At 42.8% G+C, this 16,961-nt stretch overlaps 1 protein-coding gene across 3 annotated transcripts in view; it reads right to left on the bottom strand.

Moving 5' to 3' along the window:
- Positions 1-2,132: 2,132 nt before the first annotated feature.
- Positions 2,133-16,961, bottom strand: part of LOC141370723 (dynein axonemal heavy chain 9-like) — a 149,762-nt gene continuing 134,933 nt past the window's right edge. For all 3 annotated transcript variants that reach the window (XM_073881722.1, XM_073881723.1, XM_073881724.1), the window contains 2 exons: positions 10,487-10,876; positions 2,133-2,588 (listed from right to left, as the gene is read on the bottom strand). In XM_073881722.1, coding sequence (XP_073737823.1) covers positions 2,361-2,588; positions 10,487-10,876 — 618 coding nt within the window. In that variant the 3' untranslated portion in view covers positions 2,133-2,360. The remainder of the gene's footprint in view (positions 2,589-10,486; positions 10,877-16,961) is intronic.

Here is a 16,961-nt window from a genome sequence, read left to right as displayed (position 1 = left end):
CTCTCTGCCTTGTGTCTCTAGTGTCGACTGTGTTTTAACTGTAACTCAAAGTGCATTTTCTCATAGAAGACCCTAAATGGTGGTTGAGCTCCTGATCATCCCGTACAAACTTACCAAGTTTATCAGTCAGCTGAAGAGTAATAGGAAATCACTAACCTGGTGTCCAGGTGTGAGAACTCGGTTAGTGCTGGGCATTCTTTCTCTCAGGTAAGTGTGTCATCCCTGGTGTCCTTCTGAGCTCACCTCCCACTTGCTCAGCTGCCGCAACCTGCCCCTCTTTCTCCTGGCTGTCAGTTTTCCAAAATGTTTTGTGCTTAAAAATGATTTTTTTCTTTTTTCTTTAAGTAGGCTCCATGCCCAGCGTGGAGCACAGCGTGGGGCTTGAACTCACGGCCCTGAGATCGAGACCTAGGCTGAGATCAAGAGTCGGACGCTTAACCGACTGAGCCACCCAGGCGCCCCTAAAATGATCTTCATTATCTCATTTGGTCAGTAGGTATTAGGAAGAAGTCAGTAGTATTGATCTACTTTGAGTTCTGTCTGGAGGTGTGACACAAATATCTAACCAGCACACTTGTCCTTTCTTCCAAATCACATGCCCCAAAGTGTCCTGCTCTCAGAGAGTGAGACTTCCGTCTTCCTTCCGTGTTGGTCCTCCTCTTGCCTGCTCTTGTTTTATTGTTGCTGAGGACCAGGAAGGATGAGGCTCCTGAGGAGGGCAGAGCTGTCCCTCTGCAAACAGGTTAATCTGTAGGCACGAAACTAGGTTGTTGGCAAACCATGGCAAGTATGTTACAGGTTGATGAAGAGAGACAAAACTCAAGTTGGAATTCCTGGATTCCAGAGGAATTTATTAACTCCCTTATGGCATGGAGGTGAGGAGTAAGGCCCCTCATTAGGGGATGCAGGAACCACAGGGCAGAAAGCAGGAAAATCATGGAGGAAGTAGCATTTGATTTTGTATTCGGTACAGCAGAGATTTGTAGGGTGTTGGGATTTTATTTATTTACTTATTTATTTGACAGAGCACAAGCAGGGGGTGGTGGCAGAGGGAGAGGGAGAAGCAGACTCCCTGCTGAGCAGGGAGCCGGACTTGGGACTCCATCCCAGGACCCTGGGATCACAACCTGAGCCGATGGCAGACACTTAACTGACTGAGCCACCCAGGCGTCCCGGGATTTTATGTTTTAGATCAGCAGTTCTGCAGGTGTGTTCCCTGGACTGGCAACATTGGAAGTCTGTTAGATTTACTGAATCATAAATTCTGAAGGGTGGGGCCCAGCAGTCTTTGTTTTAGCCAACCCCCCAGGGGGACTCTGATGCCTGCTCAAGTTTTAGGGCCACTGTTCTAAATCATAATTCATTAAGGATATGTAGGATTAAGGATTCTAGAAGGAATACTGGGCCCTCCTGGACTCTTCTTAGCATACAGACCTCCCTATAAGAGCTCTTTAGAATTCTGGAACTCTTTGGGCTTCCAGTGAAAATCTGTTCCGCAGAGAAAAACCTAGAAAACTGTTAGGTTCAAAAGCTTTAGGTGAAGAGTTTCTCCATAGGTCCCTCTGAAATGATCTGAAGGATGAGAGACATACAAGGAAACAACCTACCTCATTCACAGTTGTGTTCTCAGCGAACCGAAGGTGTTGGACAAATTGAAGGCATGTGTGAATTAATGAAGGATAAATATCATATGTATACTTCCCTTATCCTCTAGAGCAGTGATCAGCAAAATATGGCCCACCATCTGTTTTTGCAAATACAGTTTTATTGGAGCCCAGCCACACCCAGTTACGTATGTGCTCTGGCCACTTTGGGTCACTGCAACAGAGACAAATGCCCTGCAAAGCCTAAACTGTTTACTGTCTGGCCCTTGACAGAAAAAGTTGGGTGATCCCTAATCTAGAGTACTGTTTCTCAAACTGTGATGTTTGTACGTATCACTTGGGGAGCTTGTCAAAATGCAGCCTCGGGGGTGAAGCTGAAGTGTCTAGTCCACAGAGTAGCCGGGAGCTAGAGCACTGATTTCGGTGCTGCACACCAACATCGGGGCTCAAGGCTCTGTGGTTCGTTTCTCTTGGTCACTTCAGGATCATGTATGACTCTGCCGCTCTCAAAGCTGGGGCCAGACACACTTAAAGAATCAATCACTTTATTAGGAAAGGTGCAGTGTTTTGAAATGCTTCTCCCCTAGTTCCTGGGTCTGGACTCCTCCGGCTCGGCCTTCTCTCCAGGTTCCCTACAAGAATTCTACAGAATTGTGAGTACGTGTGATTCCTTATCTCTACGTCTCCGTCTCCCCTCACCCACTTGTCTGGGCAGCCTCCAGCCCCGCCTTGTTTTCTTAGTGGTTGTGCAGGCAGCTAAGTCTGGAGAAGCAAAGCGACTCCAGCTAGAACCCACTTAGATGGCTTCTCCTTAGTCTTCAGGTTGAAAGCCCACACGTAGGTGGGTCCCCGCTGACGAGTCCTGTACACGGGACAAGGATAGATGCTGTGGCAGTCCTGCTTATCTGCAGGAATGGCCCTGATGAACATCACAGGCATGGGGGGTGTCAGATCCTTCAGCGTTGCCTCTGTGATGATCCCAGCCTGAGGACAAGAACAGGAAAAGAGCCAGCTTAGATGAGATCCAGAGCCTGGCCAGCCAGCCTTCTGTCCACAGACCCAGTAGCTGAGAGCCTGGGAAGGCCTGCCTTTCACGTTCACTCAGCAACCCACGTTGGAATGCATCTGAGATGCGGAAAACATTATTTCTACTGTTTTCCAGCCTAAATCACTTTTTGAAGGAGAGTTCTAGAAGTTGTTACGTGCCATATACAAATTAATCCCTTTGAAACTTGAGTCTCTTTGTATTTTTTCACGCATTCATTTCATAAGCATGTCAGAGGCAACTGTTTGCTGGGTGGTCCTGCTAGGTGCTAGGGATTTAAGGACGGGTAAGACACAGTTCCTGCCAGCAAATGCTGTAGATTTTAAGAGTTTGGTGATGTCCTGTTCAGTTTCATATGGGACCTCATCCACCCTCAAGAGCATTTGGACTTTTTGAGCAGAGCTATGTTCTCTCTGTAGTCATGTGATAGGGAGCTAACTATTCTGTAGCTTTCCAGCCTCTTTGGTTTTCTGAGATGTCCCACTAGACTGATCTAGGATGTTTTTTTTTTTTTTAATTACTGAATTTATTTATTTATTACTAGTCCTGAGAAATGTTCTGAGGAACAAAAGGGTTCCTTCATGAAACAAGCTTGGGAAATGGTGCTTACCACTAACCTGGGCTTGAAGCTTTATAGTGCATGCTAGCACACTGAGGACAAGAAATCCTAGCAGTAAAGAAAAGAGATGAACTTCATTTAACCTGGGGTTCCCCAAACTTATTTGACCACAGGACTTTTTTCTTTGCAACCTATTTGTTTCCCATGGGGCTAGTGTTTTATGGAGCATACTTTGGGAAGTGTTGACATAGACTGATTCACAGATTCCTTGCTTTTGTCCTGGTGATTGGGCTCCTTCTACGGATAGAGCTTGGTTCATTTTCCATGAAATTTATTTAAAGGGGAGAATGTGCCTTTTCAGTTGTATTAGAAGTTGGTATGAGGCACGCAGAATAACAGAACTAAGGTAAATGGTGGGGACCCCCTTAAGCCCAACAACCGAGTGTTTAGGGCAGGGAGTGGGAGCAGGGGTAGAACCTTTCTTTTTTCCCCACCTACCATAAAACCAACCCTTTTAAAATGTGCAAGTCAGTGTTTTTAAATTACAGTCATCACTTTGTAATTCCAGAATATCTTCATCACTCCCAAAAGGAACTAACCATTAGCAATCACCATTAGTAGTAGGGTATTGGTGTCTCCAGTTATGGTGGTTGAACTCTCTATTCGAATGGCATAGTCGTTGCCATCTCTTGATCTTCAACCTATTGTGTCTTTGAATCTAACATGTGTCGCTTGTGGACAGCGTACAGTTGAATCAGAAAAATCCATTCTGCCATTCTCTCCTTTTCAACTGTAGTGTTTAATCTGTATACATTTAATGTAATTACTGATAAGGTAAGGTTTATATCTGCCACTTGATTATTTGCTTTCTGTGTCTTCTTTTTTGTTCCTCGGTTTCTCCTTTGCTTCCTTCTTTTCTGTTCAGTAGATATATTTTAGTGTACCATTTTGATTCCCTTATTAATGCTTTTATTGTTTATTTATTTTTATTAGGTTTTTAAATTTTATTATGTTAGTCACCATACAATACATCATTAGTTTTTGATGTGGTGATCTATGATTCATTGTTTTCGTGTAACACCCAGTGCTCCATGCAGTACGTGCCCTCTTTAATACCCATCACCAGGCTAACCCATCCCCCCACCCCCCTCCCCTCCAAAACCCTCACTTTGTTTCTCAGAGTCCATAGTCTCTCATGGTTCATCTCTCCCTTCGATTTCCACCCCCCCCTTCATTTTTCCCTTCCTTCTCCGAATGTCCTCCATGCTGTTCCTTATGTTCCACAAATAAGTGAAACCATATGATAATTGACTTTCTCTGCTTGACTTATTTCACTTAGCATCATCTCCTCCAGTCCCATCCATGTGGATGTACAAGTTGGGTATCCATCCTTTCTGACGGCTGAGTCATATTCCATTGTATATACGGACCACATCTTCTTTACCCCAGTCATCTGTTGAAGGGCATCTCGGCTCCTTCCACAGTTTGGCTATTGCAGACATTGCTGCTGTGAACATGGGGGTGCATATGCCTCTTCTTTTCACTACGTCTGTGTCTTTGGGGTAAATACCCAGGAGTGCAATTGCTAGGTCATAGGGTAGCTCTATTTTTAAATTCTTGAGGAACCTCCACACTGTTTTCCGAAGTGGCTGTACCAACTTGTATCCCCAATAACAGTGTAAGAGGGTTCCCCTTTCTCCACAACCTCTCCAACATTTGTTGTTTCTTTCCCTGTCCATTTTTGCCATTCTAACTGGTGTAAGGTGGTATCTCAATGTGGTTTTGATTTGAATGTCCCTGTGGCTGATGATGATGAACATTTTTTCATGTGTCTGTTAGCCATTGGTATGTCTTCCTTGGAGAAGTGTCTGTTCATGTCTTCTGCCCATTTTTTGACTTGATTATTTATTTGGGTATTGAGTTTGAGAAGTTCTTTCTAGATCTTGGATACCAGCCCTTTATCTGTAGTGTCATTTGCAAATATCTTCTCCCATTCTGTGGGTTGCCTCTTTGTTTTGTTGACTGTTTCCTTTGCTGTGCAGAAACTTTTTATCTTGATGAAGTCCCAAAAGTTCATTTTTGCTTTTGTTTCACTAGCCTTTGGAGATGTATCTTGAAAGAAGTTGCTGTGGCCGATGTCAGAGAGGTTACTGCCTACGTTCTCCTCTAGGATTTTGATGGATTCCTGCCTCACATTGAGGTCTTTCATCCATTTTGAGTTTATCTTTGAGTATGGTGTTAGAGAATGGTCGAGTTTCATTCTTCTGCATGTGGCTGTCCAATTTTCCCAGCACCATTTATTGAAGAGACTTTTTTCCATTGCATATTTTTTCCTGCTTTGTCGAAGATTATTTGACCATAGAGTTGAGGGTCCATATCTGGGTTCTCTATTCTGTTCCCTTGGTCTATATGTCTCTTTTTGTGCCAGTACCATGCTGTCTTGGTGATCACTGCTTTGTAATATAGCTTGAAATCGGGCAACGTGATGCCCTCAGCTTTTTCTTTTTCAACATTTCCTTGGCAGATTGGATAAAAAGACAGGACCCATCCATATGCTATCTACAAGAGACTCATTTTGAACCTAAAGATACATCTTTTATTGTTTTAAAAAATTATTTTCTTAGTGGTTTCCCTCGGGATTATAATTAACATCAATGTATAAAAATCTACTTCAGGCTAATAACAACTTAATTTCAGTAGTATATAAAAACTTTATTCCTAGATAAGTTCCATTCCTTACCCTTCCTATGCTGAAGACCTCGCGTTGTTTTCATTATACAAATTACATCTTTTATGCTTATCAGCACAGATTTATAGTTATTGCTTCTTGCAGTTGTCTTTTAAATCAGATAGGAAATCATGGAACACTACATCAAAAACTAATGATGTAATGTATGGTGATTAACATAACATAATAATAATAAAAAAGTCAGGAAAGAAATAAAAGTTACAAAAAAATTCATTTATACTTTCTTTCATATTTACATACATAAATACCTTTACTGGTATTCTATTTCTTTATGTGGACTTGAGTTACTGTCTTGTAACTCATTTCATCCTGAAGGACTCCCTTAAGTATTTCTTATAGGTCTGGCCTGCTAGTGGTAAATTCTCTCTCTCTGTCTCTCTCTCATTGTGAACTCAAGACCCTGAGGTCAAGACCTGAGCTGAGATCAAGAGTCGGATGCTCAACAGCCTGAGCCACCCACGTGCCCCTCTTTCTTTCTTTTTAACCTGGGAATGTCTTAATTTCTCCTTCAGTTTTGAAAGATAGTTTTACTGGATATAGAATTGTTGGCTGACAGTCTTTTTCTTTCAGCAGTTTGGCCTTTCATTCTACTGTCTTCTGGCCTTCCTGGTTTCTTATGAGAAATCAACTGTTCATCCCATTGAGGAGCCCTTGTATGTGATGAATTGCTTTTCTCTTGCTGCTTTCAAGATTCTCTCTTTATATTATAACATGTCAAGGTATGGATTTCCTTTCCTTTTCCTTTTCCTTTCTCCTTTCCTGTCCTTGATTCTAAATAGGCTCCACAACCAGCATGGAGCCCAACGCAGGGCTTAAACATATGACCCTGAGATCAAGTCCTGAGCTGATACCAAGAGTCGGAGGCTTAACTGACTGAACCACCCAGGTGCCTCAAGGTATGGATTTCTAAGTTGATCCTATTTGGATTTTGTTGAGATTCTTGCATGTGTAGATTGATGTTTTTATCAAATCTGGAAAGTGGTCATTATTGCCTCAAGTATTCTTTCTGGCTCTGTTTCTCTCTCTTCTTTTGGGACTCCCACTGTGTGGATGTTTGTATGCTTGATGGTATTCCTCAAGTTTTTAAACTGTTCATTTGTCTTCATTTTATCTTTCTGCTTCTCAGGTTGGATAATTTAATTGATGTATTCCAAGTTTGGTGATTCTCGCCTACTCAAATCTTCTGTTGAATCCCTCTATTGAATTTTCATTTAAGGTATTACAGTTTTCAGCTCTAGAGTTACTACTTGGTTTTTTAAAATGTAATTTCTATCCCATTATTAGTATTCTCTGTTCAGTGAGACATTGTTAACATACTTTCCTTTGGTTCTCTGAACATACTTAAAATGGCTGATTAAAAGGCTTTGTCTGGTATGTCCCGCTTCTGAACTCCCTTAGGGACCATTTCTGTTGACTGCTTTTTCCCCTTTTTGTTTCTTTGCATGTCTCATAATTTTTTGTTGAAAACTTGAACATTTTAAATAATATAATGTGGCAACTCTGGTGATCAGATCTCCCTCCACAGGATTTGTTGTTTGTTTAGCGACTTTTCTGAACTTATTCTGTAAGTCTTTGTCACATAGCACTATGACTAATGAAGTGGCCTGCTCAGTTAGCTTAGTGGTTAGCAAGTAACAGGATAGAGATTTTGGTGAGTCTTACAGATTTTGCTCAGGGGCTGTGTGTATGAGTTGGGCATGCCTTCAGTGCTCAGCAGGGCAGTTTAACACTGTGCCTTAGCCTTCACTTCCTGCTTTCACAGAGCCTCGAGGTCAGCCACAGGTGAGCTTCCAGCCTTCTCACGTGTTTCTTGAGCATGTGCACAGTGCTGCACATGGGCATGGCCTTCTGGGTTTCCAGTGACATGTTGGAGGTCATCCCATTCTGCAGCTTGTCCTTGTGAGTTTTTGGTTAGCCTATTATTTGCACTCTTATCTACCACCTCAGGCAAGCTGCAAGGTTAAACAGTTGTCTTTGACTGTTTTCAGTCACCAGTTTTGGTAGACACTGTTTCAGTACATGCCCTTGGGGAGACAGGCTGTTGCCTTGGGTGAGCTCCCACTCAGGTCAAGTAGAGACAGACTTAAATGGGGTCTTCTGGGAAACCAACAAGTAGGGGAAATTATGACAGTTTTCTAGGAATGGGGCTTTGAAAGTACTCCAACTCCATTTTGCCTCCTCCAGTGGCTGGGAGGCTGCTGTTTCAAGGCCACCACAGAGTTGGTGGGGATGGGTGGGAGCAGAGCAAGTTAAAAGGCTGCAAAGCTTGCTTTTTTTGCTGAGGGTTGGACATTTTTCTTTAATAAGCACTCTTTGGGGGCGCCTGGGCAGCTCAGTCAGTTAAGTGTCTGCCTTCGGCTTAGGTCATGATCCCAGGGTCCTGGGATTGAGCCCTGCGTCAGGCTCCCTGCTCATCGGAGAGCCTGCTTCTCCCTCTGCCTCTGACCCTCCTCCCTGCTTGTGTGCGCGCTCTCTCTCTCTCTCTGTCTCAAATAAATAAATAAATCTTAAAAAACCAAAACAAAACACTGTTTGGATTCCTAAAAGCCTTTGGTTGATTTCTAGAGTTCTTTTTTTCTTCTTTTTAAAAAGATTTTATTTACCTATTTATTTGAGAGAGAGAGAGAGAGAGAGAGTGAGAGAGCACAAGCAGGGGGAGCAGCAGAGGGAGAGGGAGAAGCAGGCTCCCTGCTCAGCGTTGAGCAGGGAGCCTGATGCGGGGCTCGATCCCGGGACCCTGGGATCATGACCTGAGCCAAAGGCAGATGCTTAACTGACTGAGCCACCCAGGCGCCCCGATTTCTAGAGTTCTGTGAAAAAGTTGGTTCTGACAATTTTGGGGCAGTGTTATGATTTTATGGGGGAGAGGATTTTTGGATGTTCTTACTCTTAATTTTGCTAAAATCTTTCTGGAGGCAGAAACAGAACCAGAGTTCTTGGTGGGTGGGTATTGCTTTTTGGGAAGTTATTATTATGAAGAAACAAGGTAATAAAATATTGGAGGTAGATGATTGGAATCCGTGTTCTTTCTCCATCCCCCACAGTGCCAGTGCTCGTCTGAACTTCTTCCCTAATTGTTCAGTTTGGTGTTTTTTGGTATTCTAGTTCTGGCCACCCTAGGCCACCCTATACCTACAATCCATGTGTGATCCCCACTGACGGAATCTTGGACAAATGTTCAGGTGGAGGGGGGATGTCAGCTTCCTTCTCAAGGTTCAGGCTGTATAAACACTGTCCTGCTTCATTGTCCTCTCTGTTAACAGGCCTTCGATTGGTTTCATTGGGCTGCTGTAACAAGTTACTACAAATTTGATAGCTTAAAACAGAAATGTCTTCTTTCACAGTGCTGAAGGCCAGAGTCTTAAATCAAGGTGTAGGCAGGGTCTGTTCCTTCTGGAGGCTCAGAGGCAGAAACTAGCCCATGCCTCTCTCCTAGCTTCTGGGGGTGCTGGCAGTCCTTGGCGTTCCTTGGCTCGTAGATGTATCACTCCAGTCTCTGCCTCTGTCCTCACAGGACATCTGTTTCTGTGCTTCCAACATGGCCTTATAAGGATACCAGTCTTTAGATTTAGGGCCTGCTCTGCTCTAGTATAGCCTCATCTTAACTCCTTATCTCTGCAAAGACCCTATTTCTAGACAGGGGCACATTCTGAGGTTCTGGTAGAATTTTGGTAGACACTGTTTAATCCAGGACAGCTCTGTATATATATTTATAGGACCTTCTACGATACTGTAGATCTTCTAACAGTTTTTCCCCATTAACTTTGTACCGATTGCTGGGAACAGTTAAGTGTCACTTACCAAGCAGGGTATTTGACTAAGCACTTCTTCCGGGTCGTGTGTATAACAAACGTAAACTTGTTCTTGAGTTACCCATCCTTGCTCGTGTCATTTATCCGAGCCAGTCTCACAGTGACTCAAATTTTTATTAGGCTTCAGTGAGAAATCCTTTCAGAATGTCCTGTGAAATAGTATCCACTGGGCTCCCTTTGCAGATGGGGGCAAAGTAAAAGGCAGAAGGGACGCCTGCCCTCCTAGGGCTCATGAATGAGGAAAGTGACTGTGGTCGCGGGGGGGCGGGGGTCAGCCAGTAGCATGGATAGCCGACTCCCAACGCTTTTGGAGCACTCTCTATGTGCCAGGCAGGCCCTACTCCAAGGGTCCTCCATAGAAACTAATTTAATCTTGGCAGCAACTCTCTTTTCCCATTTAACACTTGAGGAAACAGATTTGGAGAGCCAGAACCACATCCCAGGGTCACAGTGGCAATAGATGGTGGTGCTGTGATTCAGATCCAGCCAGTCGGGGTCCAGAGCCCTTGCTTTTAATCACTGCACTCTACCCATGCTGAAGGTCTGTGCTCTTTGCACCATCCCTGGCTGCACGAAAGTGGCTTGACAGCCTCAAGGGAAGGGTACCTCGGTCAGAAGATTCCAGGGCATCCCTTTTCAGGATCACACTCTATGGAGGCAGTATTTTTAAGTTAATCAGCCCACAGAGGATGCCCCGAGGCTCCCCCCAAGACTTACCTGTGCATCCCAGCGAGCGCCTTCCATGAAGAGGCCATGGATGTAAGCCCCTTCCCGAGGGGGGCTCCTGAAGTCTTCCCTGTTCTTCTTTGTCACGTCACACTGCAGGGCCATCTGGTCCAGTGGCCACTCATTCTTGCGGGCTGTGGACTGCATGATGGCAGTCAGGAAGGACTGGGGGTTGAAGAAGCCTGTCAGCCACACTGTGGAGGGCATTGCCAAGTCTCCTAGCCAGGCCTCCAACTCTTTGATTCGGTTTAGAAGGTCCCAAAACCAGGCTCCCAGGCCTGCCATGGAAGGGTAGGCTCGCCTGGCCCAGGGCTCTGGCACTGTGTCCAGGTACAGAGCGTTCTGTAACATCTCCATGTCGCTGGTCATGGTCAGCTCCCCCTGTAGACAAAGAGCAGGAGGGCGAAGAGTGAGGGGCAGCAAGTCCCTGGAAACAGCCTGCCTTAGGGACCTCTGGCTAGTGGCACACAGCTAGACAGACAGGAGATGGTGACATACAGACTGTCCCTGTCTAATACTTGATTTGTAGACTTTAAAACCCTCCCTGCTCCACGATATCAGAGTCTACACCCATCTACTGACAGTAGTTAATGTCCACTGCGGACCTCAGACCCCCTGTGGGTTCCCTGCTCCTTCCACCCACCCTGAAGCTTGGGTTCTCCTCCCACTTCTGCAACAGCCCTGCAGGCTTCTGTGCGCAGCTCAGAAGCACAAGAGGCCCAAGCCTGGAAGATCTGTGTGGCCCCAAGTCAAGGATTTCCTCCGGAATCAAGGTATTAGATACATAGTCCACTTGAAGGAACCCTCTTCCAACCACTACGTGAAATTTGTAAAGAAAGGTTCCATTGAAAACCAGTGTTAAATTTGATTCTGTAACTTTGGTTATGACAAGGATCTCCAGCAATTTCTTGAAGACCCCATCTCTAGCACAGCAATTTCTGCACCGGGGTTAGAGTATGCGACAAGGCTTGTGTTATGGACCGAATGTTTGTGTCCCTCCCCCACCCACCCGAATTTCTATGTTGAAATCCTAACCCCCAGTGTGATGGTATTAGGAGGTGATTGGGTCATGAGGTGGGGACCTCATGAATGGGATTAGTGCTCTTGTTATACAAGAGCCCCCAGACAGCCCACCCCCTCACCCCTTCTGTCTTGTGAGGACAGGGTAGAACGATGACTGGCTGTGAATCAGGAAGTGGGCCCTCCCCAGACACCAGATCTGCCTGTGCCTCTGGGACTGTGAGAAGTACATTTCTATTGTTGATAAGCCACCCAGGCTGTGTGGACTGAGGCCGCTTGGCTTGCCCCAAGTGCAGACTGCTAAAATGTCGGAGAGGCCTCTGTGTGGCCTGGAATCACCTTGCTTGTGGGATAGGAGACCTGGACCATGTAATTCTAGGCTCAACTCTTTCTCCTAACTGTCGCATACTCTAAGTTAAAAAAAAAAAAGTTAAACACACCTTTTTTTTTTTTTAAAGATTTATTTATTTATTTTGAGAGTGAAAATGAGAGAGAGAGAGAGCACATGAGAGGGGGGAGGGTTAGAGGGAGAAGCAGGCTTCTCGCTGAGCAGGGAGCCCGATGCGGGACTCGATCCCAGGACTCCAGGATCATGACCTGAGCCGAAGGCAGTCGCTTAACCGACTGAGCCACCCAGGCACCCCATAAACACACCTTTCTTAAAGAGGAATGTATTTCGGGTCCCAAGTGACAGCTAGAGACTAACCCTCTAACCCCTGATTTATAGGAAATAGATGAATAACTTCTTTGTGAACTTCACAGAGAGACTGTAGCTATTTCATATATACTTTCTATACATGGAGTCGAGTGGCTGGGCTATTTTCAGATATAAATACCTTAATATTTTAAAGAAAAGGCAAACATCCCAGTCAGACCAGTGCCAGGTCAGCCAGCCTGAATTACAGCCTGAGTTACAGATGTTTTCCCCTCAAGTAAATGGACTCTATTACAGCGACAGAAAATATTTCCTTCCTTGTGTGTGCTCAGCTGCATGGAGGTGGCTGACCAGAGCATGGGGAAGGGTTCCGAGGCCACCTCAGGGTGTCCTGTGTGGGTAGGTTTCCCCAAGGGTCTTCTGACATGGACAGTATTATCGGATTGAAACAAAAAATTGTTCTCTTCACTGGACTCTCTACTTCAGAGGACCCTTCTGAAAAGATGCTTTAAAAAAATACTCAAGCTTATGAGACAGAGTCTTTGTCATGCCTGCAGTGAGTGTGGTAATTCATTATTGATTTTTATTTACTATTTTTTAGAGTGTGTGTGTGTAAATGGGGTTTGGTGGGGAGAGGGAGAGAGAATCTCAAGCAGACTCCCCACTGTGTGTGGAGCCTGAGGCTGGCCTCGATCCCACGACCCTGAGATCATGACCTGAGCTGGAACCAAGGGTCAGACATTTAACCAACTGCGCCACCCCACTAATTCATTATTATGTGCAGTTTATAACTTAGGTATTAATAAAGTTTCCCTAAAAACTGTTGATTAATAAAATAACATTAAGTATCAAAATTAAATTTAGTGCAAAGGGAAAAAAAGGAGTTCAAACCCTCTCTTTTATGAGACCCTGTCTGTGTAACTTTTTCTTGCCTTATTACACTATCTAGGACCACCTTTACTATGATGAATGAGAGTCATAAGGGTGGACATCCTTGCTTGTTTCCAAACTCAGAGGGAAAAAATTGTCTTTCATCATTAAATGTGGTCAGTTTTTCTTAGATGTCCTTTATTTAGTTGAGTAAAGTCCTTTTTCTTATTTTTCTGATATTTAAAATCAAGATTTGGTGTTAAATTTTTATAAAACCCTTTTTTTTTCATCTTTAAAGATGATCATATGGTTTTCTTATGTAGTACATTCATACAGTGAACTCCATAGATTGATTTTTGAATGTTAAAGCCAACCTTGTAGTTCTGGGATGAACCCCATGTAACCATGATGTATTATCCTTTTCTTGTCTTGTATGATTTCATTTACCAACATCTTGCCAAGGATTTCTGTATTTGGGTTTATGAGGAATATTTGTCCCTTATTTTCTTTTCTCATAATATCTTTGGTTTTGGTATCAAGTCAATTCTGGCCTTATAAAATTTATTGGGAAGTATTTCCATTGCTTTCTATTTAAGCTATTTGAGGGGCGCCTGGGTGGTTCAGTTGGTTAAGCATCCGACTCTTGGTTTCGGCTCAGGTCGTGATCTCAGGGTCCTAGGATCAAACCCCACATCAGGCTCTAGACTCAGTGGCGAGTCCGCTTGGGATTCTCTCTCTGCCTCTGCCCACCCCCACCACGCTCTCTAAGATAAATAAATAAATCTTAAAAAAAAAATTAAGCTATTTGAGATAATTGTAGACACACTTGCAGTTGCAAGACATAATGCAGACAGGTTTTGTGTACCCTTTGCCCAAGTGTCTGCAGTGCTAATATTTTGCAAAACTACAGTACAATATCACAAACCGGATGCTGACATTGGTACGGTCAAAATATAAACATTTCCATCACCACAGCATCCCTCATGTTGCCCCCTTCTAGGCACACTGACTTTCCTCCTGGCCTCACCCTTTCCATAACCCCTAGTAATGACTGATCAGTTCTCCACTTCTATAAATGTGTCATTTCAGCCGTATTATATAAATGGAATAATTTATAAAACCTTTCACATTCTGGGATTGGCTTTTCACTCAGCATAATCCCCTGGTCGTTCACCCAGGCTTTTCATTGTACCAAACAGTCGATTCCTTTTCATTGCTAAGAAGTATTCCACGATATGCATGGTAGGCAGAGTAATGACCCCTCCAAATATGTTCACGTCCCAATCCCTAGAACCTGTGAAGATGTGACCTCATGTGGCAGAAGGGATTTTGCAGATGTGACTAAGTTAGGAGTTTAAAATGGGGATGGGAGCTTATCCTGGATTATTGGGGTTGGAGGCAGGCAGGAGGGTCAGAGTCAGAGATGGATTGGAAGATGCTTTGCTGCTGGCTTTAAAGATGGAGAAAGGATCCATGGGTCAAGGAAGGGAGAACCTGGGCAAGGCAAGTGAGTGGATTCTTCGCTGGAGCCTGCAGAATAAATACAGCTCTGCCCAAATCTTGACTTTAGCTAAGTGAGACCCATTTCAGACTTCTGAGCTCTGAAACTGTAAGATAAAGTCTTGAAAGCCACTAAGCTGGGGGTAACTTATTATAGCAGCAAGAGGAAACTTATACAGGACAAGTGTACTCTTAACCCCCATCACTTATTCCCCGCCCCCCACTCTTGTCTCCTCTGGTGACCATCAGCGTGTTCTGTATAGTTAAGGATCTCTTTCTTGGTTGGTCTCTTTTTTCCCTTTGCTCATTTGTTTTGTTTCTTAAATTCCACATATGAGTGAAATTATATGGCATTTGTCTTTCTCTGATTTGTTTTGCTTAGCATTATACTCTCTAGATCTATCCATGTTGTTGCAAATAGCAAGATTTCATTTTTTAAGGCTGAGTAATATTCCATTGTGTGTGTGTTCAATTACATATTACATATTATATTTATATATATATATTTACGTATATATAATCACATGTTCTTTATCCATTCAACTATGGATCAATACTTGGGCTGCTTCTATCTCTTGGCTATTGTAAATAATGCTGCAGTAAACATAGGGGTGCCTATGTCTTTTCGAATTAGTGTTTTTATATTCTTTGGGTAAATACCCAGTAGTGGAACTACTGGATCATATGGTTGTTCTATTTTTAACTTTCTGAGGAACCTCCATACTGTTTTTCCACAGTGGCTGCCCCAGTCTGCATTCCCACCAACAGTGCAAGAGGGTTCCTTTTTCTCTGCATCCTTGCCAACACGTGCTGTTTCTTGTTCTTGTGTTGTTGATTTTAGCCAATCTGACAAATGTGAGGTGATTTCTCATTGTGGTTTTAATTTGCATTTCCCTGATGATGAGAGATGTTCGATTACTTCTTTTTTTTTGGTGTTAGGTTGTATCAGTTCTTTGTATTTTTGGGTACTAACCCTTTATCGGACATGTCATTTGTAAATATCGTCTCCCATTCTGGAGTTGTCATTATTTTTTGTTTTAGCCATTCTGATAGGTGTGTAGTGATATCTTGTGATTTTAATTTGCATTTTCATAATGGCTAATGATGATGAGTGTCTTTTCATGTATTTATTTCTCACCTGTATACTCTCTTTGGTGAAATGTCTTAATATCTTTTGCTTATTTTCGAATTTTTTTTTTTTTACCATTGACAATGTAAAATTATATATTCTTGATATTAGTCCTTTTTCAGATATGGGGATGCAAATACTTTTACCCAGTCTATGGCTTAGCTTTTCATTTTCTTAAAAGGGTCTTTTTTAGAGCAAAGATTTTTAATTTTGATGAAGTTCAGTTTATCAGTTTTTTATTTTATGGCTTGTGTTTTTTGGTGTCATATCTAAGAACTATTTTCCTGCCCCTGCCCCCCAGCTTGAAGATTTCTGGTTTTTTTTTCCCCCTAGGAGTTTTATAGTTTTAAGTTTTACACTTAAGTCCTTGATGCATTTTGAGTTAATTTTTTACAAGGTGTGAAACTTAGCTTGAGGTCAGTATTTTTGCCTATTATGTCAAATTACTCCAGCACTGTTTGTTGAAAGGCTTTCTTTCCCCCATTGACTTGCTTTTGCACCTTTGTCAAAAATCCGTTGGGAAGAATGAAGGGGGGAAATCAGAGGGGGAGACGAACCATGGGAGACAATGGACTCTGAAAAACAAACAGTTCTAGAGGGGAGGGGGGTGAGGGAATGGTTTAGCCTGGTGATGGGTATTAAAGAGGGCACGTTCTGCGTGGAGCACTGGGTGTTGTGCACAAACAATGAATCATGGAACACTACATCAAAAACTAATGATGTATAGTGATTAACATAACATTAAAAATAAAAAAAAAACTAATGATGTATGGTGATTAACATAACACAATAAAACAAAACAAACAAAACAAAAAAATCAGTTGGGATATTTGGGAAAATCTATATCCAGTTTCTTTATTCTGTTTTGTGTGTCTGTCCCTCTACCAATACCACACAGTATTGATTACAATAACTATATAATAAGTTCTGAAATTAGGGAAACTGCTTCCTCCTACTTTAGTCTTTTTCAAAATTGTCTTCACTATTTTAGTTCCTTTGCTTTTCCACATAAGCTTTAGAATGATCTTCCCTGTATCTACAAACGGTTCTTGCTGGGATTTTGGTAGGAATTGCATTAAACCTGTGTATCAATTTGAGTAAAATTGACATCTTTACTATGTAGTCTTCTAATCCGTGAACACAGTATGTCCCTCCATTTATTTATATATTCTTTAATTTCTCTTATCACTGTTTTATAGTTTTCAGCACACAAGTCCTATACATGTTTTGTTAGATTTGCATGTAGGTATTTCAGTTTTGTTTTTTTTTTTAATCTAGAAAAATGTTTCTAT

The sequence above is a fragment of the Callorhinus ursinus genome, unplaced genomic scaffold (genome assembly GCF_003265705.2).
Source record: "Callorhinus ursinus isolate GAN/ISIS: 27379988/994484 unplaced genomic scaffold, GSC_fseal_2.0 scaffold43, whole genome shotgun sequence".
In the NCBI taxonomy this organism is placed as follows: Eukaryota; Metazoa; Chordata; class Mammalia; order Carnivora; family Otariidae; genus Callorhinus; species Callorhinus ursinus.
Note: the sequence above shows the minus strand (reverse complement) of the source record. Positions and strands in the feature narration are given on the sequence as shown.